Source organism: Saccopteryx bilineata, chromosome 5, assembly GCF_036850765.1.
Source record: "Saccopteryx bilineata isolate mSacBil1 chromosome 5, mSacBil1_pri_phased_curated, whole genome shotgun sequence".
NCBI lineage: Eukaryota > Metazoa > Chordata > Mammalia > Chiroptera > Emballonuridae > Saccopteryx > Saccopteryx bilineata.
Genome location: NC_089494.1, coordinates 260,378,057 through 260,400,236, shown reverse-complemented (window position 1 = coordinate 260,400,236; position 22,180 = coordinate 260,378,057). Strand labels below are relative to the sequence as shown.

The 22,180-nt window shown below is 49.6% G+C and overlaps 1 protein-coding gene across 1 annotated transcript in view; it reads right to left on the bottom strand.

The window, feature by feature from the left end:
- The window catches only part of CLNK (cytokine dependent hematopoietic cell linker), a 163,102-nt gene that overhangs the window by 38,703 nt on the left and 102,219 nt on the right, over positions 1-22,180 (bottom strand). The window contains exons 11-15 of the mRNA XM_066233102.1: positions 21,993-22,146; positions 20,366-20,472; positions 15,990-16,035; positions 987-1,012; positions 745-764 (exon numbers count right to left, since the gene is read on the bottom strand). Of these exons, the coding sequence (XP_066089199.1) occupies positions 745-764; positions 987-1,012; positions 15,990-16,035; positions 20,366-20,472; positions 21,993-22,146 (353 nt within the window). The remainder of the gene's footprint in view (positions 1-744; positions 765-986; positions 1,013-15,989; positions 16,036-20,365; positions 20,473-21,992; positions 22,147-22,180) is intronic.

Genomic DNA, 22,180 nt, shown 5'->3' with positions numbered 1-22,180 from the left:
TCTTTTTTAAGGGGCCCAATATTTTCTTCTGCGCCTGAGGCCTCAACCGACCTTAATCTGCCTCTGTGTAGATCAGGGTAGTCAACCTTTTTATACCTACAGCCCACTTTTGTATCTCTGTTAGTAGTAAAATTTTCTAACCACCCACCGGTTCCACAGTCGTGGTGATTTATAAAGTAGGGAAGTAACTTTATTTTATAAAATTTATAAAGCAGTTACAGCAAGTTAAAGCATATAATAATATGATAGTTACTTACCAAGTACTTTATGTCGAATTTTCGCTAAATTTAGCAGAATAAATCCTTATAAAACAACTTACTATAGTTAAATCTATCTTTTATTTATACTTTGGTTGCTCCGCTACGGCGCACCATGAAAGCTGGAACGCCCACTAGGGGGCGGTAGGGACCAGGTTGACTACCACTGGTGTAGATTATATGTTATCAGCCCCTGGATGGCACTTCCCAGGGCCAGTGCTTTCTGGCAGGTTCCTGGACTTAGATGATGGGAGAGAACCAGGAAGGAACAGGGAAGCATTGATGAGTGAGGGTGTGTTGAATAGAATGCTCTGAATGAACGAATGATTAAATGGACGAGTGAAGGCTTGTTTCGCCTTGCTCGCTGGCCAACTCACATTAATGTCAACTTTCTGTGCTTCTCTATTTTAAATTCTGAAGCTTTTCAAATTCTGGAACTTACTATTTCAGTATATAGCAGAACAAAAGGCTGTTGTAAGCGTCTTACCGAGGAGGTGGTAGAGGAGTCTGTAGAAGGAGAGAGAAGCAGAAATTAGCTTTATTGTTGTGTGAGCTGAGCTGATGGTTAAGATTTTTTTGTTTGTTTTTGTTTACAAACAGAATTTACAAATCCCAACTAAACATCCAGGATATGGTTTTCAAGTGATATCTAAGCCTGTAGGGTGTCCATATTCCTGTGCTGCTAAAATAAAGAGTGGGTGACAAGTGGCTTGTCATGAGTCTCCTCACCTTGTTTATCTTGGTAGGTCTGTCTCCTGAAATAGAAGAGGGAATAGCAGTGAGTTTATGGAAAAAGCTCATTGAGCTATATATTATATTTTACATATTCTTAAGTGGAAATCATTCCCATGTGAGTCAGCCCGATGATCACGTCAATTAATATTTGTCGGCGTCTCATTAGGGCCGCAGCACCAAACCAAACCCTTTAGTTCTGGGGTTTCATTCAGCGCTCGCCTTTGTGCAGGAGATGAAGAAACTCTGTGGTCACCTTACAGTTAGTAAACGGAAGAACAAGATGTCAGGTCCCCTCTTAACCACTCAGTCTTGATTGGAATTACCATTCTTCTATACATTGTATTCTCACTGATTCACATTCCAAGCAGAGAGATACAGCATCACAGAATTTTCCAGATAACAAGGGGTTTCAAAGACCCAGACTCAGTCTAATGCCTTCATTTCACGGGTGACAGAACCAAGGACGAACTAGGTAGGACAATGAATTACTCAAGGCCGCCCGACCCTAGGAAAGAAATCTGAATGAGCCCAGGAATAGCTTTTCCTGACTTCTAGGTAGTTTTACTGCCATAAAAAACTCAGCTCAGAGACAGTCACTGACCTCCTGTTCTGAGTGGCGCAGAGCACCAGGCACTGGGGATAAAAGGACAAGCATGCCACCACCCTTCCCCTCAGGGCAGTCACTGTTGCGTTGCGTTGACAGGCCAGGTTCTAAATTCTGGGGATGTAGTGGGCGAGGCGAGAGACGCTGCTGTCATAGTTCTTAAATGTGTGGGGCTGGACAGGCATTGGAAGCATTATTGAAGATGTGACAAGAACGTTAAGGAAAGAAGGACATGACATTAGTGGAAGATACAGGAGACTTCAGTTTGGGGTGTCCGAAAAAGCCTCCGGGAGGAAGCAATGTCCGTTTATCGACGACAATGGAGGTGGCATAATGAGGGTTTTAGGGCCGTGGGAGGAGTCAGTGAGACAAGGTATGCCCCCCGTTATAGGATACTATGCCTCACCTGAGGGCGGGCTGGGTGGCTACTCACTGGGCCTCCTTTCCTTATTTGTGAGCCAAGTTTGGGCTAGATCTGTGGTTTCTAACCATTCTCCGAGGCTCCCTGGTGCTCCCCCTGGGGACTCCTAGGGGTCCCGGGGCGCTGGGGGCTGGTTTTGGCTCATCACCATGTCATGGGGTGGAGGTGGGGGACTCCACTTCATCTACTTCCCATCAGCTCTCCCCTCAAATTTCCTTCTGTGGAAAGACCCAGCAGCTGAAAACAGCACCAGCCAACCAATTCAACCCAACCCCACACAGTACGTACTGTCTGGGTGACTCCCGGGGGGGGGGGGGGCTTCCAGGTCTGAAATAACCACCTCCCTGAACAGAATGGCCGCTCCTTGTTTTGCTTTTGTTTCGGAAGAGCACACTGCGCACAGCCAGGCAGGCGGCTGCTCTGCGGGGAGTCCAAGCGCTGCCGGCAGACGGGACCCCCGATGTGCTTGGCGTTGTAAAAACACAAAACGTGACCCGGGACGTATTTCACCAACAGCAGCAACACAGTTGATGTTGTATCTTTGGCTATTTTAATGGTTATTGCAAAAAAAAAAAAAAAAAAAAAAAAAAAAAGGCTAGACCCCCCCCCCCCCCCCCGTGATGCTTTCTTAAGGCACAAAATTAGAAACCATAGAATCAATTCGCCCTCGTTTTACTGTGCGTTGGTGCCACCTCCTGAGCTCCCTGGGCGCTCTCTGCCTGCTCTCTCTGCCTGCTCGTGTGGATGGGGCTCTCTCTGCCTGCTCGTGTGGAAGGCGTTCCCTGTGAAGCTGGAGTTGGCTTCCCGAGAGGCCTTTCCTCACAGCGGCCCCTGTATCTATGGGGATCAAGTCGCTTTGCTGGAAGAACCGATCGGTGAAGAGACCGAGGGTCTGGAATTCAATGGGAACATTCCACTTACGCTTCCAGGGACATGGACCTCACTCTCTTCAGTGACTGGGAGTTGAGAGAAGGACATCTATCTTCCTCTGGTCAATGATTTAGTATCGAGCACATAACATGTGTCCAGCATGGATTAGTTTTTAACACCTGTATTGATGCAGTTGTTGGGGAATGTAATAGCAAAAAAAAAAAAAAGGAACACCTGCTATTCCCACATAACTCGCATTTCAGTGGCCATAGGCAGAAAACAAACAAACAAATGCGTATGTGACAGGTGATGACAAGTGCTACAAAGAAAAACAAAGCCGGGTGAGGGACAGCAGGGCAGGCAGACGGAGACACGGGGCTGGGGCTGCCATTTCTTAGGCAGACCCCAGAAGGCCTCCCAGATAGCTGATGAGAACAGAGGCCTGAGGAACGCGAGGGGGCACATCCTGTGAATATCTGGGCAAGGGTGTTCCTGACAGAGGGAACAGCAAGTGCAAAGGCCCTGGGGTGAGATGAGGTGGTGGTGGGGGTGCCCAGATCACGGGTCTCATGGGCTGTGGCAACAACCTTGTCTCAGCCACGGTGCATCTTTCTGATAAACAGCCCGAGTGCTCTGTGTCTTCACGATCCCTGTACGGGTTTCCCTGGCGTCATTTAGCTTCCCTCACTGAAAACATTTGTGGACGACATTACCAGCGGCCATGACAGAAACCCCCGACGCTTCCAGCTACATCAAATCAAATGTGCCTACTAGCGGTAATTTACAGCTTCATGCTTCTCTTATTCATCGCTTAGGGCGGCAACTTCTGACCTTTTTCATCTCATGGTACACAGAAACTAATTACTCAAGTTCTGTGGCACACCAAAATTACACACACACACACACACACACACGCACACTTTGCCAATCCGACAAAAAGAATAGGTGTCATTTTGATTCATTCACACGGGATGGCTCTTGTGTTGGGTGCTTGTCATTTCTTAATCTGACCATGAGGTCAGTGCCCCTGACTAAATAGTCAGGGATTGCATGCTTTAAAAATTCTTGAGGCACACTGGATGAAAATTGCTGCTTCTATAAGTAAAACTCAATGAACTGAGAGTTAGAGGTGGACTTCAGGGACTCCACAGGTAAGAAAACCACGCTGTACAGGTGACACAATGTGTCATGTCACATGGCTTTGAAAATAATCCATATACAATACAAGTAGGTTCTAGGTTTTTTTTTTTTTGTGTGTGTGTGTGTGTGTGGGCTTGTTTAATAAAGGAACAACACCTCAGATATTTGGGATAATGGAAGGGGATAGACTAGAGTTGAATTTCTTGAATTTGAATCTTGGTTCTGCTGCTTACTACGGGCAGAATCATAGCAGGTGCTCAATAAATACTTGTGAAATAAACAAATGGACCGAGGAACTGGCTGAGTTTTCTCATCTGGAAAAGCGAGGAATGGTTACTCCTTCATGGGCATTCGCGTGTGGAATTAAATGACTTGGAGCACGTCAAGTTCATGGCTTTTATTGCATACCTTCTCTTCCTAGTGTTGGTGCGTAATGGAAAATTAGAGGAAATATGGCAACCTGCCCTCCCGAGGAAGTGCACAAATATTTTTAAAACTCCATGAAAGTTTCATGCCTGTCACACAAGAAGACCAAATATTTCTTCTTCCAGGTCTTTCTCATCTTAAAAATAAAATAAAGCAGTTTCAGTGGGACGGGGCTGGCACGCTCGCCACCTGGCGGCCACCTGCGTAATTGGCACCATCCGAGCGTGTCCTCATGGGCTCCGCACTCAGAGACAAGATGGGTTTCATTTCTGTTGCCCAGTTTGATGCTTCTTGTGAGGTAACGGTGGGAGGTGAGCGCAGCATGGCTGTAGCATCTGCTGGACTCAGTCTGACCATGACCTCGATGACTCGTTAGGGTGAAACCATGAAGGATTTTTCAGCCTCACAGAGGGTCTGTGGGGCTGAATTACAATTCAAAATTCCTAGAGAAGAAGGAAATATCGCGAGACGTTTTGGGGGCGCGTCCCATCCCGAGCAGCTTGTAACAACTTTTACAAGAGCTGGTTGTTACCATTTTCAGGGATTTTTGCAATGTAGTCTTTATTAAACACAACCATTCTTTTTTTTTTTTTTTTTTTAGAAGATTAATTTTAACAGGGTGACATTGGTCAAATAGAGTACATAGATTTTGGGCAAAGATCTTCACATTATTTGGACAGTTGATTGTGTTGTATACCCATCACCCAAAGTCAAATCATCCTCTGTCACCTCATATTTGTCCCTCTTTATACCCCTCCCCCTCCCTCCATTCCCCTCCCCCTCCCCCCGGTAACCACTGCACTCCTGTTTATGTACATGAGTCTCAATTTTGTGTCCCACCTATGTATGGAATCATACAGTATTTAGCTTTTTCTGATTTACTTATTTCATTCAATATGTTATCACGGTCCATCCATGTTGTTGTAAATGATAGCATGCCATCGTCTCTTATGACTGAGTGGTATTCCATTGTATATATATGCACCACATCTTCTTTATCCGGTCCTCTGTTGGAGGGCACTCTGTTGTTTCCATGTCTTGGCCACTGTGAACAATGCTGCGATGATAAACACAGCCATTCTTAAGAAATAAATGATAGAAACGCACACTGATGTTAGAGCAAGCACAAAGGTAGCGCATGCTCAGAACCCAGGACTCCCTAATCAGCCCACTACATTTTTACTAGTACCTTTGCTGTTGAAGTCATTTACCTCTATTTTGTGGAAATGCTGTGACATGGCAGCTCTTCCCAGCGCCATGTTCAACAATCACACTGGTACCCTGAACTGTGCCACAGTGGGAGTATTTATTCACCCCCCAAAAAAACTTCCAGATGGTGCGGATCAGGGTTGGCTGTATTGGGTTGCTGCCCATCTCGACTTCAGAGAGTGACGGAGAAAAACGTCACTGAAGCAAATTAAGTTGAAAAGTGTGTTGTGCCTGTATCCACCGTGAAGAGAGGAGAAGTGGGGGAATGAGAGGCCCTGTCGCTCCACAGGCTGCCAGAGGGTGGTGTGGTCCGTGTTCTGGATTCTGGCCATTTTAATATTGTGCAGTGGTAGTGCGTTGTTTTTCTTCACATGTCTCTTTCTACGTGCTTGTTTGCATCTGTATGTCTTCTGTGGGAAGGTGTCTATCAGGATCTTTGACCCAGTTTTATTTTATTTTTTTAAGAAAATGTGTGTTTTCTTATTGCTGAGTTTTAAGAGTTCTTTGTATGATTTGGATAATAGTCCTTTATCAGGCGTGTCTTTTTTTCTTTTCTTTTTTTTTAAAATAGGGACACAGAGAGAGAATCAGAGAGAGGGATAGACAGGGACAGACAGGAACGGAGAGAGATGAGAAGCATCAATCATCAGTTTTTCATTGCAACACCTTAGTTGTTCATTGATTGCTTTCTCAAATGTGCCTTGACCGCGGGCCTTCAGCAGATCGAGTAACCCCTTGCTTGAGCCAGCGACCTTGGGCTCAAGCTGGTGAGTTTTTTGCTCAAGCCAGATGAGCCCACGCTCAAGCTGGCGACCTCAGGGTCTCGAACCTGGGTCTTCCGCATCCCAGTCTGATGCTCTATCCACTGCGCCACTGCCTGGTCAGGCTATCAGGTGTGTCTTTTAAAAATATTTTCTCCCAGTCTGATGTCTCTTGGTAATGTCTCTTGACATTGTCTTTCACAGAGCAGCTTTACTTTTAATGAAGTCCAGCTTATCAATATTTCTTTCATGAATCGTGCATTTGGTGCTCTATCTAAGAAGTCATCACCACACCCAAGTCATCTAGGATCCCTTCTTTGTTATCTTCGAGGAGTTTTATTTCTTTTTGTTTTTTTTTTTACAGAGACAGAGAGAGAGAGTCAGAGAGAGGGACAGATAGATAGGGACAGACAGACAGGAATGGAGAGAGATGAGAAGCACCAATCATCAGTTTTCCGTTTTCACACCGTAATTGTTCATTGATGGATTTCTCATATGTGCCTTGACCGTGGGCCTACAGCAAACCGAGTAACCCCTTGCTCGAGCCAGCGATCTTGGGTCCAAGCTGGTGAGCTTTGCTCAAACCAGATGAGCCCACACTCAAGCTGGTGACCTCGGGGTCTCGAACCTGGGTCTTACACATCCCAGTCCTACACTCTATCCACTGCGCCACCACCTGGTCAGGCTTGAGGAGTTTTATAGTTTTGATTTTTCATTTAAAGGTTTTCTTTCTATTTGAGTTAATTTTTGTAAAGGTGTAAGGTCTGTGTCTAGAATTTATATTTTGCACGTGATTATTCAGTTGTTCCAAGCATTGTTTATTGAAAAAAAAACTTTGATGCATTGTATTGTCTTTGTTTCTTTGTCAAAGATCAGTGACTATATTTACGTGGGTTATATGAGTCTGTTTCTGGTCTCTCTATTGTGTTTCAGTGATCTATGTCTGTTCTTCACTGTCACTGTCTTGATCGCAACAGCTGGATAGTAAGCCTTGAAGTTGAGTAGTGTGAGTCCTCCAACTTTGTTCTTACACATTGCTCTCAGAGATTCAGTCATTAAATATTTATCACTGCCTGTGACCTGGTTTTGGTGCTACTACTAAAGAACTGAGTGACTGAACACGAATTGTTTGTCCTCTCTGAGCTCCTATATCCTTATCTGTGATTTATACAGTTGGAAAAGAAGACATACAGGATCCAAGAATCTGTCTCTTTTTTTCTCCCAAAGTTAGAAGCATAGAGGCAATCAGACAGACTCCCGCATGTGCCCGACAGGGATCCACCCAGCATGCCCACCAGGGGCGATGCTCTGCCCATCTGGGGCGTTGCTCTGTTGCAACTGGAGCCATTCTAGTGCCTGAGGTGGAAGCTATGGAGCCGTCCCCAGCGCCCGGGCCAACTTTGCTCCAGTGGAGCCTTGGCTGCGGGAGGGGAAGAGAGAGAGAGAGGAAGGAGAGGGGGAAAAGTGGAGAAGCAGATGGGCACTTCTCCTGTGTGTCCTGGCTGGGAATCGAGCCCAGGACTTCCACACGCCGGGCCGATGCTGAATCCATTTCTTGATAGAAAGGACAATGACACAATAGAATGATCACAAATAGGATTCTTGAAGTCATTCAGGTGGGTTCTGGTCTTACCTCTATTACTTACTGAGTAACTTTGGGCAAGCTATTTAAATGTTCTGGACTTCAGTTTCTATGTTCATAGAATGCAGATAACAAAGTGTAACTCCTTGCATGGTTAGGATTAAATAAAATAATACTTGTTTTTTACTTAGCTACCATTCAATTTGTGTTAACTATATGTGATACCTTTTAGTTATGAAGCACAATCATGGAAATCAACACTTTTAGAAATAGACCTTCTGTATAAGTAAAGAAATGGACTCAGGATAAAATTGTATAAAGTGTGGCCTCAGTCACAGAATTTATGTCTAAGAGTTTTCTTGATATATGAAAGGGAGCCATTAGGGTTTGGTGTCCCGATGATTGGCTAGGAGAGTCCTAGGAAGCAGCTTATGACCCATGTAGTTAATATTTTTTTGACAAGACTCTCCAAGTTGAGAAAACTCTCCAAGTCCGTTGAACTCTCAGAAATCAATCTCAGCAATAGATTGCTTAAATCTCTCCTTGAGTGGAGGGGGGAATAATTAAGGAGGCAAAGTTGAGAATATGGGAGGGGCCTACCCGCTCTGACAAATCTTCAGAGAAGGTCAGAAAGTACAGTTTTTTAGGATTGTGTACTTGAATATGTACTTGAACAGCCTTACGGTGGGGTTAGTGGGGAGTGTGGGCCAGAAACACCTTTCCAAAATGGGCCTGAGGAGACCATCTTTTCTGCTGACCTGGGCGTCTTGGGAAACGGAGGAAGGCTGGCACTCCGGGTGAGGTGGAGGGCTAAGACTGCAGGACGGTGGCATGGGCTACGGGACGGGTGGCCTTTTGTGCACAAACTACATCTAGGGAGTCACAATATCCCAGGGACCATTGCGTCCTATTATATATATTTCTATAGGAGGGCTACTAAGGCCCAATGATGATTTGCCTGAGTTTAAAATTGGAGTCAAGGCCCTGGCTGGTTGGCTCAGTGATAGAGCATCAGCCTGATGTGTGGAAGTCTCGGGTTCAATTCCTGGTCTGGGCACACAGAAGAAGTGCCCATCTGCTTCTCTACTCTTCACTCTCTCCTTCCTCTCTATCTCTCTCTTCCCCTCCTGCAGCCAAAGCTCCATTGGAGCAAAGTTGGCCCGGGCACTGAGGACGGCTCTGTGGCCTCTGCCTCAGGGGCTAGAGTGGCTCCAGCTGCAACAGTGCAACGCCCCAGATGGGCAGAGCAATGCCCCCTGGTGGGCATGCCGGGTGGATCCTGGTCAGGAGCATGTGGGAGTCTGTTTGACTGCCTCTCCTAACTTTGGAAAAATACAAAAAAAAAAAATTGGAGCCAAGAAGGGGCCAGAAGCAACCCAGGCTACTTGACTTGCCCGTCTGTAGGTCCCCACCTCGTGGAACTGTGTGGTTGAGGGTCCCAGGCTTGCCCTTTGGTGGTCGTGTGACACCCAGCAATACTTATCTAATATGCAATAGAAACAGAACACATTTTAGAGTTAACTTAATGAATATTTTCTATGCATCCACTATGTGCCTGACACAGTGCTGTGGATTTACTGTAGGGAAAACAATGTCGGGAAAGCTATGGTCTTTGTGACTGAGGAGTCTAGCTTATTTTAATATTTATCTAGAACAGACTTATTTCGTATGCTACACACCAACTAGACAGACTCTCGGGTTACAGAGAGAGTCAGGAAGACATCCCAGTGCCGGGCGGATGGCAGATGGTAAGGAGGGAGGAAAGAATTCTGGGACACACTAATCCAATGCCCCTTTGTTGAGGGTGCACCATGTCTTAGCGACTGTGCTATAGATTTTGGGCTGGTTATCACCTTTAAAACAGATGAATACTGTATGATATTGGCGCTGTGTTCTTCATTTTATAGACCTGGAAACTTAACCCTGGCGAGGGAAGATACTTGTAGATTTCACGTTTGGAAAGCACTACAGCTGGGATTTGAACCCCGGGCTCCTTGTCCCGAAGTCCAGCATTTCCAGAACCCCGTCTTAGCTGCTTCTGAGCACCACCACCAACGCTTCACTGCTCCCGAGGTCACTGTCTCACTCCTCGGTCCAGCGCTCCTTGTCCTGTGAGGCCTCCCTGCACTCTTTCTTGAGTTTCCACAAAACTTAACATAGAACTGGCCAGACTGTGGGTGCCCTGTGCTCTAAACATCTTATGTGACTCAGTGCCCTGGCTCAGAGTCATCTTAAACAAGGTGACCTTCTACCCTGGCAGTTATCACTGAGTGCTGCCACTGCCTGTTTTGTAATTCCTCTCTTTGTGGCTCCTTTCTGCTCCTCCGTCGGAGAACCAGGGGCCCCGTCAACCCGCTGTGAGACGCTCTCCTGTTCTCCGGGCCCCGTCAACCCACTGTGAGACGCTCTCCTGTTCTCCAGGCTCCGTCAACCTGCTGTGAGACACCTCCTGTTCTCTGGGCCCTGTCAACCCGCCGTGAGACGCTCTCCTGTTCTCCGGGCCTCATTGTTTTCTCTGTGTGGCGGTGAGACAAAACACTGCCCTGCCATCTCACTAATGAGTGGTTTCTACAAAGTTTATAACGGGAACTTTGAGCTGAATGTTGTTATTAATGCCTCTGTTGCTTTTGATCCAGGGGTTGCGTCTTAAATAAATTTAAGTCTGTGAAGGAAGATGCCCAATTCTTTCTTTCTTGCAGTATTTTGTGTTGCTGTGTTCCACCGCTAGGGGGCAGTATCATCCATCAAGTCATGTCTTTGGCATTGAACTGGGGTGCACAGTGGGGAGGAGCAGGCTATCAGGGAACAAGGCCGGGGCTGGGGGTGGGTGGGGGACTTTGCAGAATACGTTTTAGATACTAGCACACAGAGTAGCACTCTGGAACCACTGCCGATGTTGATGGAACAGTGAGTTCCGGTTCTGGTTGTGACGATTTGCTTGGTGACCTTGAGCAAACCGCTGTTTTTGCTAGACCTCCTGGTGTAAAATGAGAGGAGTTGAACCCAATGAACTTTACTGTCGTCTCTGATTCTAACTCCTCAGGCGTCTAAACTGATCTGAAAGCCACTTCTTGGGAAGGTCTTTGGATGGCATGATATGGAACTCTATTTTCTTCTTTTCAACCAGGCTCGTGCTTCTAGACGTACATGTTCAGTGACCTCTGCCTAATTCTCCTTCTCCTCTTGGGTGGTGTATTTCTTGTACTTCATTATCAATTCATTCTTGCCTGCATGGTTTGTTTGTCACTACAAAGGCAGTTGGCTTAGAGTTTGAGCTAGGTTTACATCTAAGGCAAAGAGAAACTCACCGTAGCCTCCTTTATTCTCAGCCCTCAGGAGCAAAGCCACGCCACATTTGGATGTCATAGCTAACTCATTTGAAAAGAAGACGATTTCTTCTGCATCTGTGATTAACGATGATGGTTCATCACAAATACCTTATTTTTTATATCTATACGTACACACACACATACACACACACGCACGCACGCACACGCACTTTGCCTTTAAGTAAAACTTTTATCCATTTCTGTTAGAAATGAAAATAAAGTCAAGCTTCAGGGAAGACAAGTTCTTAAATTCTGACAGTTTCCAGATAACGTCAGAATATGATGGCAAGAAAAATGACATGCAACGTACATTAACATAAATCTATAACTACTCAACTTCATGAAAAATATCACCGTAAAATCCGGCCATGACTGAACCGCCCGATATAGTTTCTTCTTGTGACATTTTATGAGAATGAATAAATTATCTGAGAATGTGTTTGCATCAAAAAACGCAGAAGTTTGTAATAAACACATAAATCATCGAAGCATTTTCTAGCAAAGTGCCCGGTTTTAGAAATAGGGGCCACTCATATTAATTCCCCCCCTCGGCTTCCTTCTCTGTGTAGTACCTTGGAGCTCGGGGTGGTAATGGAGAAACGTCAATTATGGAAGTGTAGAAGATGCAAAGGAAATAATTCCCCACAACCTCCCCTGAGGTCCCTTCTGCAGTAAGCCCTCAGAGTACCCTGGGAGCTATTTTTAAAAACACAGTCCTATTTTTGTAACCATGGTACCCATACACCAGCCAACCCTATAAAATTGACAGCACTAACTTAACTCTGAAATATATGTCCTTGTTGCTCTCCTTGAAGACTTGGTTTGCTGTTGGTGTTATGGGCAATCAGTATACATCAAGAAGCATGATCCCTTTTTTGCTTAGACTACCGGGAAGCTCAGAGGCAAATTAATATCTTAATCTTCAAAGAATGCCGTGATGTGTGCCTGAGGGTCCTGAACTTGATCTTTGTCATATAGACTATCTAGATTTTTTTTTTATAATTTTAATTTTCTATCTCACTATGTAAGGTTTTGTTAGTTACTCCAATATCTTTGTGAGAAGGGACAATGGGGTAGATAAAGGAAATGAATGGATAATTGTGATGTTGTGATTTATAATAAGAAATATATATTTGGTCTTTGTCCCCCTGTGTCTGATACAGAGTTCCTAAATCCCTTGAAATTTCCTAAGTGGTGAGAGCTATAAAGGTGTCTTTCGCTATGTGAGTGGGGCGGGGTCTAGACCACACCCAAGGATGGGGCTGGTTGCTGGTGGAGCCCCCCACGCGATGAGAGGATTGGAAAGGGAGAGTGGCTGGTCATGGACCTCTGTCACCTGTGGACAATAATTTAATTACTCTCATCTATGTAATGAAGCCTCTAGAAAAACACCAAAGGATAGGGTCTGGCGAGCTGATGGTCCAGTGAGCACATGGAGATTGAGGAGGCGTGGCCTCTCCTTCTCCTCACCTTTCCCTCACACCTAGCTCCGGGCCTCTCTCTCACCTGGCTGCTCCCGAGTTATAACCCTTTATAACAAACCAGTCATAGTCAATGAAATGTTTCTCTGAATTCTGTGAGCCACTTTAGCTAATTAGTCACCCATGGAGGGGGCTGTGGGAGCCCCCAGTCTGTAGCCAGTCAGTCAGAAGCAGGTGACAGTCTGGACTTGAGACTGGCGTCATCCATGGAGGGGAGGGGGGTCCCACAGGCTGAGCCCTTCAGCTGTGGGATCTCACTCAGCTTACGTCGGGGTAGGCTGCATCCTAATTGATTTGACGTGTAGGACACCAGTGGGGGTCTGAGAATAGCTTGGTGGTGAGGGGTGACAAACGCCCAATCACAGATTATATTTGGGATCAGAACCGTCTAAATAGTTAAATGGACATATTGATAGGGAATATGATGACCGAAAAAGCTTCTGTAATCAAAGAAATAAAGGTGGATATCTACAATGAATGGAAAAAAAAAAAAAAAAAGGAATTGCAAAGTCCTTTTCCTGTCTGGTTTCTCCCCAGAACTTTTTTTCTCAGTGAACATCTCCGAAGGTCCTACTGTGACCGGAACGTTTGCATATCAGATGCTCACGGCCTGGTCTGGGATCAGTCTCTGCTCCTGATCTCTTTCCACGTAAGGGGGCGTGAAAATACTTCCTCTGCTTATTCACCTGCTGTTCCTAAGGAGTAGAATCCACCAGGTAACTAACTGGAAAGAGCCCGATTGAATGTCGTGAGCGTTGGAATTGTTGTCACTTTTAAGGACTAGAGTGACCCCGCTGTGAAAGCCCCTGCATGTTTGGGGGCTCAGGGACGGGGTGGAAGGCAGCAGGGAGCGGCGAGGCTGTGCGGGACCGGGACAGACAGTGAGCCGGGGGACCGCTGTCCTTCCCCCCACTGCAGACAGTGAGCCGGGGAACCGCCGCCCTTCCCCCCACTGCAGACAGTGAGCCGGGGAACCGCCGCCCTTCCCCCCACTGCAGACAGTGAGCCGGGGAACCGTGTCCTTCCCCCCACTGCAGACAGTGAGCCGGAGAACCGCCGCCCTTCCCCCCACTGCAGACAGTGAGCCGGGGAACCGTGTCCTTCCCCCCACTGCAGACAGTGAGCCGGGGAACCGCCGTCCTTCCCCCCACTGCAGACAGTGAGCCATCCTTCCCCCCACTGCAGACAGTGAGCCGGGGAACCGTGTCCTTCCCCCCACTGCAGACAGTGAGCCGGGGAACCGCTGTCCTTCCCCCCACTGCAGACAGTGAGCCGGGGAACCGCTGTCCTTCCCCCCACTGCAGACAGTGAGCCGGGGAACCGTGTCCTTCCCCCCACTGCAGACTGTGAGCCGGGAACCGCCGTCCTTCCCCCCACTGCAGACAGTGAGCCGGGGAACCGCTGTCCTTCCCCCCACTGCAGACAGCGAGCCGGGGAGCCGCCGTCATTCTCCCCACTGCAGACAGCGAGCCGGGGAACCGCCGTCCTTCCCCCCACTGCAGACAGCGAGCCGGGGAACCGCCGTCCTTCCCCCCACTGCAGACAGTGAGCCGGGGAACCGTGTCCTTCCCCCCACTGCAGACAGCGAGCCGGGGAGCCGCCGTCCTTCCCCCCACTGCAGACAGCGAGCCGGGGAGCCGCCGCCCTTCCCCCCACTGCAGACAGTGAGCCGGGGAGCCGCCGTCCTTCCCCCCACTGCAGACAGCGAGCCGGGGAGCCGCCGTCCTTCCCCCCACTGCAGACAGCGAGCCGGGGAGCCGCCGCCCTTCCCCCCACTGCAGACAGTGAGCCGGGGAACCGCTGTCCTTCCCCCCACTGCAGACAGTGAGCCGGGGAACCGCTGTCCTTCCCCCCACTGCAGCGTCCTATTTGCCCCCGCTCACGTGCCTGAGCCGAACAGTCCTGAGAGCTCGGCTCACTTCACATGTGACCGAGGAAGCGAGACTCAGCTGGTCGGGGGCTCACGGCCACACAGCCAGGGCGTGGCACAGCCTGGGCTCTGGCTACTCTCCTGGTTCCTCCCACGGCGGGTGCTTCCTGCGGTGGAGGTCTACTCTTTGCTCCTCGGGGTCCCTCCTCCCCCTCCTGCACCCCGTCCTCCGGCCCGGAGGACCAGCCGGTATGGGTCCCATGTGGGCTGCCCTGTCCTCTGCTCTGTGGCTGGGCTCAGCTCCTGGGAAGTCCCCGGAGATCAGAGGGAGGTTGAGCATGTAGTCCCTTGGCCTCCGCCTGGTGAGGTCCGCTTGGCCTGGTGGTGTCCCTCCACCGCAGGTCACTGCTCCCCTGAAGGCAGTGTGCCCCTTCTGGTCTTCGGCCACAGTCCCCTCATCGGTTTGGGCCCGGGGGTGGTGACAGTGCCACTGCTTTACCCCCGGCTCCGGCACCATCCTTGTCCTTCCCCGACGACACCCAGGCGCCCGAGTCTATCGTCCCTTTGTCAATAAACCTCCTTAGATGACTCCGATTTGGGTGTGCCATCTGTTTCCCCTTAGGACCCCTGTCACACTTTCCCGTGAAAGGAGGTGTGGTATTGGGAATATGTCAGAGAACATAGCGATAGACACTTCAAAGGTAAATTTGATATGCTTCCGTTACTGGGCAGTACAAACCGCGGGATGGTCATGTGTCCCAGTCGGACACTGTACGGGAGACGAGGGCTCCTGGGGAACCCTGAGGAGCTATGATGGATCTGATCCTATTGAATTCCTTTGCTGTCCCCTGTTTGTGCTTCCAGCACGACTGAGATCGATTGGTTCCCTCCTGCCTCCTGCCAGCATCTTTATCCCCAAACGGAGCTGCCGTGCCTACAGCTTTACTCTCCGTCTTCACACCAATGAATCAGCATTTAAAAATCAAATTTCTAACCTGTTGTGATTTGATGGGGGGGGAGGGATATGTTTAGAAAAATAACTTAGTTAGATGTTTAATGCAATCCACACATTTTAAAACAATTTCTTTGTGAAACTGCACAACACGGAATATGAGATGTCACAATCATTTTCTTCACCAATAAGGTCAAGGGATAAAAAAGCATAGGATATGTGAGACTCTTTCTAAAATTAGTTGTTTCATGAAGGATGGAAATTCAATAGATCACCTTGTTTAAGAAAATCCGTGACCATGAACCAAAAACGCGAGATGATTTTGGAAGCAAACTTTGTGACTCGACTTTACCTTTAACATGTTGGCTTCTGATGTCCTTGGAGATGGGTTGGTCTACCTGGAGAAGACAACGGGGCAGCATTAGCTCTTGAACTGTGACTAAGATATCATCTGATGTCCTACTTTCCTCTGTGTGGTTAGGTCCCCAAAGAGAAAGGCATAGGTCTCCGGGCTCATCACTCTTAGAGATCACCGCCGGTGCATGGTTGGTAGGCAGTCTGTCAGTATGTGTCAGTATGTGCAGACGCGTGTACCGCTGTGCCAGTGATGAGTGTGGTGGCCTTGGGTGGTCACCTCTTGCTCTGAAACTGCGGATAGGCATTCAGCGTATCCTGAGCCTTAGATTTTTCATCTTTATAATAGGGAAAAGTCCTTAGTTGATTTAACCTAGTTGCATTGAGTTATTGTGAAGATCAATGTACAAGGTCAAGCTCACTGTAAGCGCCTGAGCAGGCAGATTAGCGTGTGGCCGCCCTCGGATGCCGGGGTCCCGCTTTCCCCTCCATCACGTACTAGCTACGAGGCGTGCCAGGTCGCTCCACCTTCTGAGCCTCAGTTTGCTCGTCTGTGGATGGAGGCAACAGAAGTATGGCTGCCTCGGGAGGGAGGGTTCCACGAGACACATCCACATCCTGCCACGTGCCTAGAAGAGGGAGTGGGCTGGCTTCACTTGAGCTTAATCATTCTTTGCTGTCATTATTACTATTATTAGAGGCAATAATGGCTATGCACTTGCCAGACATGAGGGTGAAGAAGATGACGAACACATTGTAATGGTGCCCAGTGCCTTTGAAAGCCTTGACGCCTCAGCCCGTACTGGGGTCTGGGATGGTTAATTTTATGTGCCCACTCGCCAGACAGGGCCTCGGATATTGGGTTAGCTAGTATTTCCGGGTGTGCCTGGGAGGGTGTTTCCAGGTGAGATGAGCATTTGGATGAGGAGGCCGGGAAGGCAGACGGCCCTCCCCAGGTGAGTGGGCTCCTCCTGTCCACTGAGGGGCTGGGGAGAATGAAAAGGCAGAGAGAGGGATGCACGGTTTGGTCTGTCTGCCTGACCATTTGCGCTGGGACCCTGGTTTGCTCCTTCTGTCAACCATGATGTTCCCATTGGCGCTCTCAGTTCTCAGACCTTTGGGCTCAGACTGGCTCCCTCCCCCCCACCAATGGCTGTCCTGGGCTCCAGCTGTCAGCTGGCTGGTCTCGGGATATGGTCTCCATCACTGCTGTTTTATTCGTATGCTGTGTGTGTGTGCCTACATGTCTGCAACTTTCTCCATGTTTCTAGAGAAACCTGGCTAGTGCAGGGTCTTCACTGGCACCAAGTTGAGGTGGCCAAGGTGATGTGAAGGAGGGGTCACTGAACCCCTGTAACCTCTTATCTTTGCTGCCCAATGACCATTCTTTTTTTTTTTTTTTTAGAAAGAAAGAGAGAGAGAGACAGAGAGACAGAGAGAGGGATAGGGACAGACAGACAAGGGAGAGAGATGAAAAGCATCAATTCTTCTTTGTGGCACTTTAGTTGTTCATTGACTGCATTCTCATGTGTGCCTTGACCAGAGGGTTACAGAGCTAGTGACCCCTTGCTCAAGCCAGCAACCTTGGGCTCAAGCCAGCGACCATGGGGTCATGTCTAAGACCTCACGCTCAAGCCAGCAACCCCGCGCTCAAGTTGGATGAGCCCACGCTCAAGCCAGTGACCTCAAGGTTTCAAACCTCGATTCTCCGCGTCCCAGTCTGATGCGCTATCCACTGCACCACCGCCTGGTCAGGCTGCCCAGTGTCCATTGCTGTCCCTCTGTGAACCACTGGACCACTGTGTCTATGCCTGGGAAGGGCAGGGCTCTGTGGCCGGTCAGTCTAGCCAGGAGTGGAGTGTGGTTTGGGCTGTGCTGTCGCTCTGCTTCCACTGCACCACCACCTCCAACTCCTCCCGGCTGCCCTGCGGAGGCCGGGGCGCCGGCGCTTGTCTACACGTTCTTCTTGTACCCTCAGCTTGCAGCCTGCCCTGTGTGCCTGCCCCACGTGCGGGTGCCTGCAGGTCCCTCTCACTGCTCGTGCCCACCTCCCATTGCCAGCTTGGTCACGGGAGCGGGAGCCTGCTCAGCTGTCTCTGTCTCAGGTGGGTTCCGTGGTCTTAGGGTCTCAGGAAAGGGGCTTCCTTAGGATCCCTGTTCTGGTTACATTCTGTGTCTTTGGCGGATCTCTTACCTGAGGGAGTTTCTCTGCATCTCCCCCAGTGGTGGGCGCCCCCTGACGTTATCAGTGTAGGATCCCGGGGCTCAGGGACATGTCCAGCTCCTCCCCTGGGGCGGCTCCCACCTTCTATGAAATGAGTATTGGCACCTACTCTAGACCCGCGATGATGCTTGACTGTGAGGAAAACAAAGAGGAATACTGGATTCTAAAAGAGGGTTCAGACTCGTACACAGATCTGAGTTTCCAACGTATCATCCGCGTTATAACACAGGTTTAACTCTCACACAGGTTGCTCCCTCTGGGCGCCGCTGGGCCTTGGGGCCGGATAATTCTTTTGTGGTGGAGGGCTGGCTGTCACTACGTGTCAGTAGCATCTTCCCCGGTCCAGACAACAGAAAGTGTCTCCAGACAGTACCAAATGCCCCCTAATGGGCAGCACCACCCTAGCTGAGACCCATGGATTATAACAAGACGTGTTAGCCATGTCCAAGACTGCTTCCACCGGAAGGCTTCTCAAAAGCCCCCGGCGGGCTGACAGCACAGAACTCAGTGCCCTCTCTGTGCCCCGGGGTCCCCTGTCGGGCACTTCCTCTTCCTCCGCGGGATCGTGCAGATCTCACGAGAACTAGCGCCTGAGAATGAGGTCGGAGTGAAAAACCTGACCCGCTTTCCGTACCAGCGTGACTATGCAAACCTCGACTGTAAAAGTGGAAGAAACAGCTCCCTCTGCGGCTGCGTCGAGGCCACGCCCTCCTGTAATTTATCGGACAGGCTCCCTCCCGGCTAACCTTGTGCTCGTGCCCCTCAGAGTCCTTTGCTCACATGATTTCTCGTGACTTTCATGTGTTGAGGTGATCGTCCCGCTCGCCCAGCGGTCTGGCTAAAGAACATTTGTTTTGTAACAGAAGCCGCATGAAGGAATAGAAAATAATAGGGACAGAGGCTTGAACTGTGGCATAGTTAACTTAAAATCATGCAAGCATTATTTTTAAGAGCTTTTCCTAATGAAGGCCGGCGTGCACGTGTAGTAAAGGGCTGATTCATCAGTGGGTTTTTTTTTGTTTTTTGTTTTTTGTTTTTTGTTTTTTGTTTTTTTTTGTATTTTTCAGAAGCTGGAAACGGGGAGAGACAGTCAGACAGACTCCCGCATGTGCCTGACCGGGATCCACCCGGCACGCCCACCAGGGGGCGACGCTCTGCCCACCAGGGGGCGATGCTCTGCCCCTCCGGGGCATCGCTCTGTCGCGACCAGAGCCACTCTAGCGTCTGGGGCAGAGGCCACAGAGCCTTCCCTAGCGCCTGGGCCATCTTTGCTCCAATGGAGCCTCGGCTGCAGGAAAAGGAGAGAGAGACAGAGCGGAAGGAGAGGGGGAGGGGTGGAGAAGCAGATGGGCGCTTCTCCTGTGTGCCCTGGCCGGGAATCGAACCCAGGACTTCTGCATGCCAGGCCGACGCTCTACCACTGAGCCAACCGGCCAGGGCCTATCAGTGGTTTTTAGGGAAAGGAAACCCCATCTTCCCAGGCCAGCATTCTCTCCTCCTTCCTAACTAGATCGGAACCTGTGTCTCGAGCCTCTGATCCAATCGCTCCCAGATTCTTATTGTTCCCTGCATATGCATCGTGCTCTAGTGATGACATCCCAAGGTGTCCTTGTCCTTGTCACACAGCCCACCCTGTGGCAGACCTCAGTGACGGCAAATAGTCACACAAGGACCTTGCAAGACAGACTGAGAAAGGGTTCTGTGTGAAGAGAAGTCAAGCCGGAGGGAGACCGGGTCTCATGTCCTATTAAACAGCTATTCGTGTGTCAAGATTCGGTGCCGATAATTGGGAGGGTGTTCATTTTTGTCCAGTTAAGCAGTATCTATTGAGAACCTCTTATGGAAGGGCGCTGTTCTAGGTGCTGGGGCTAAAATGGTCCCTGTCCTCAAGGAGATGTCCTCTATTGACGGACAGCTTTGTGCCAGGCACTGTGCCCTATATGTGGTATCAGGGCAGCCATGAGACCTCAGAGCTGAGACTACAAAGCATTAGGGCTCCTCCTTCCCCGGGACCACCATCCCACCAGTCACCTGAGCTGGGCTGCGCCAGCTCGTTCCCTAAAGAGATGCCCCGGGCATGAGCGGCGGGGAACTCCTGGCAGCTGGGAGCGCCCTGCGCAGGTTTGGTTCACGGTCAGGCCTCTACTCACTCCTTCCAGCCTCATCTGTGTGTTCCAGGTTTGCCCCTCCGCAGCGATGGGCATCTTGGTGGCCAAGGGAAGGGGAGTGTCCATCATGCCCTTGAAATAGCGCGTATCTGTGAAAAGAGTGACACTTAAGGTCACACCGTACCTGGACTCAGCTCATCACAATTTCTAACATTTTTGCACATCTGCAAACGTATGAATCGGGCGATTGTGCTTCCACTTCACAGATGAGGAGACTGAGGCACGAAGAGGGGAGATGCCTCCTCTGGGTCCGTGCATGTTAATACCGAAGTCCGACTTGAACATCCTTATTCTCACCCCCTGGGAGTTCTCCTCATCCTTCAAGGCTTGGGTTGTATTACACCCTTTGAAAATCTAGCCCTGGCTGGTTTGCTCAGTGGTAGACTGTCGGCCCTGTGTGTAGCTGTCCTGGGTTTGATTCCCAATCAGGGCACACAGGAGAAGCGCTCATCTGCTTCTCCACCCCTCCTGCTCCCCCTTCTCTCTCTCCCTTCCTTTCCCATAGCCGTGGCTTGATTGGTTTGAGCACAGTGGTCCTGGGTGCTGAGGATGGCTCCATGGAGCCCAGTTGCAAGCATGGCCCAAAACAGGGGGGTTCTGGGTGACTCATGCTCAGTCAGGGTGCATGCGGGAGTCTGTCCCTCTATCTCCTCTTCTCTCACTTAGAAAAAGAAGAAGAACAATCTTTCTAGATCCCGTGCTCTCAGGCCCACCTGGGTCTCCTTGCATTCCACACACTTAACATCTTCTAGCATATCTATCTGCTGCTCTCACCGTTTCTGCCCCTAGATGGTGATCGTCCAGGGAGCAGGGATATGCTCTGTTTGTCTTTGTGTCCCTTGCTCAGTCCTGATGCGGTAATCGGCACTCAGTGGGTACTCAGTACATGCCTGTTGAGTGGATGGACTAAGGACTATCATCCTTATTTACAAGGCGATTTTCTTGAAAAGAACCGTCACGGGTTCATGTCCGTGGGTCAGGCCATCAGAAACCACAAACCTTCCTCCTTTTCAAAAGTGTGCTGTGCGTAAGGTTCGGGAACTTGCTGAGGCTGCCCAGTGTGCCTCACCAGAGAGAGGCAGAGGTGGTGTGAATCTGGGTCTTCCCTACTCTTAAGAAGGCAGGCTTTTCTGCTACTCGTACGCTGGCCTCCTGCAAAATGCACCAGCCCACGAGGAGTCTCCCTTCCACCTTCCGCTCCTCTGTGCAAACTGCCCTAACCTTTTCCATGTGAGGGCCACGTCTCTGCTCCGCTCCTGTGTCGGTCTGAGGATTCAAGAATAGCATCACCATCATAATAACCAACAGTGACAGTGCCTTGACTCTGCCCGCCCTGTCCTCTCGTGGGCATGCGACATCATCCTACGTGGCGCTCTCAGAAGAACTCTCTGGGACGGGTTCCATACTTATGAAGCCTAGTCTCACACAGGGACAGCTGGGGCTGTGAGTGTTAACGCCATTGCCAGAGCGCTGGGGCCTGGGGGGGGGGGCAGGGTTCCCAGCCACCCACCGGGAGCTGTTCAGTTCAGAACGCACAGCTTGGATGAATAGTTACTAGGCGATATCGTAAGGACATGCCTTTTCAGGTTTTTAGACTCCCCACTGCTACCTGCATATTCAGATTCCTTGATCGGCCGGGCTGGTAGAATTTTCACCGCCTGCCACGCCTCTGCTACGTGAGCCCTGGGTTCCTCATAGTCATCCTCGTCCTGGTCACCCCTGTGGCCTCTTGCTCCGTCCAGGACTGCGGCGCACTCTCTTTCCTGAGCAGGAGGGGACGGTCCAAGTGAGTCAAGG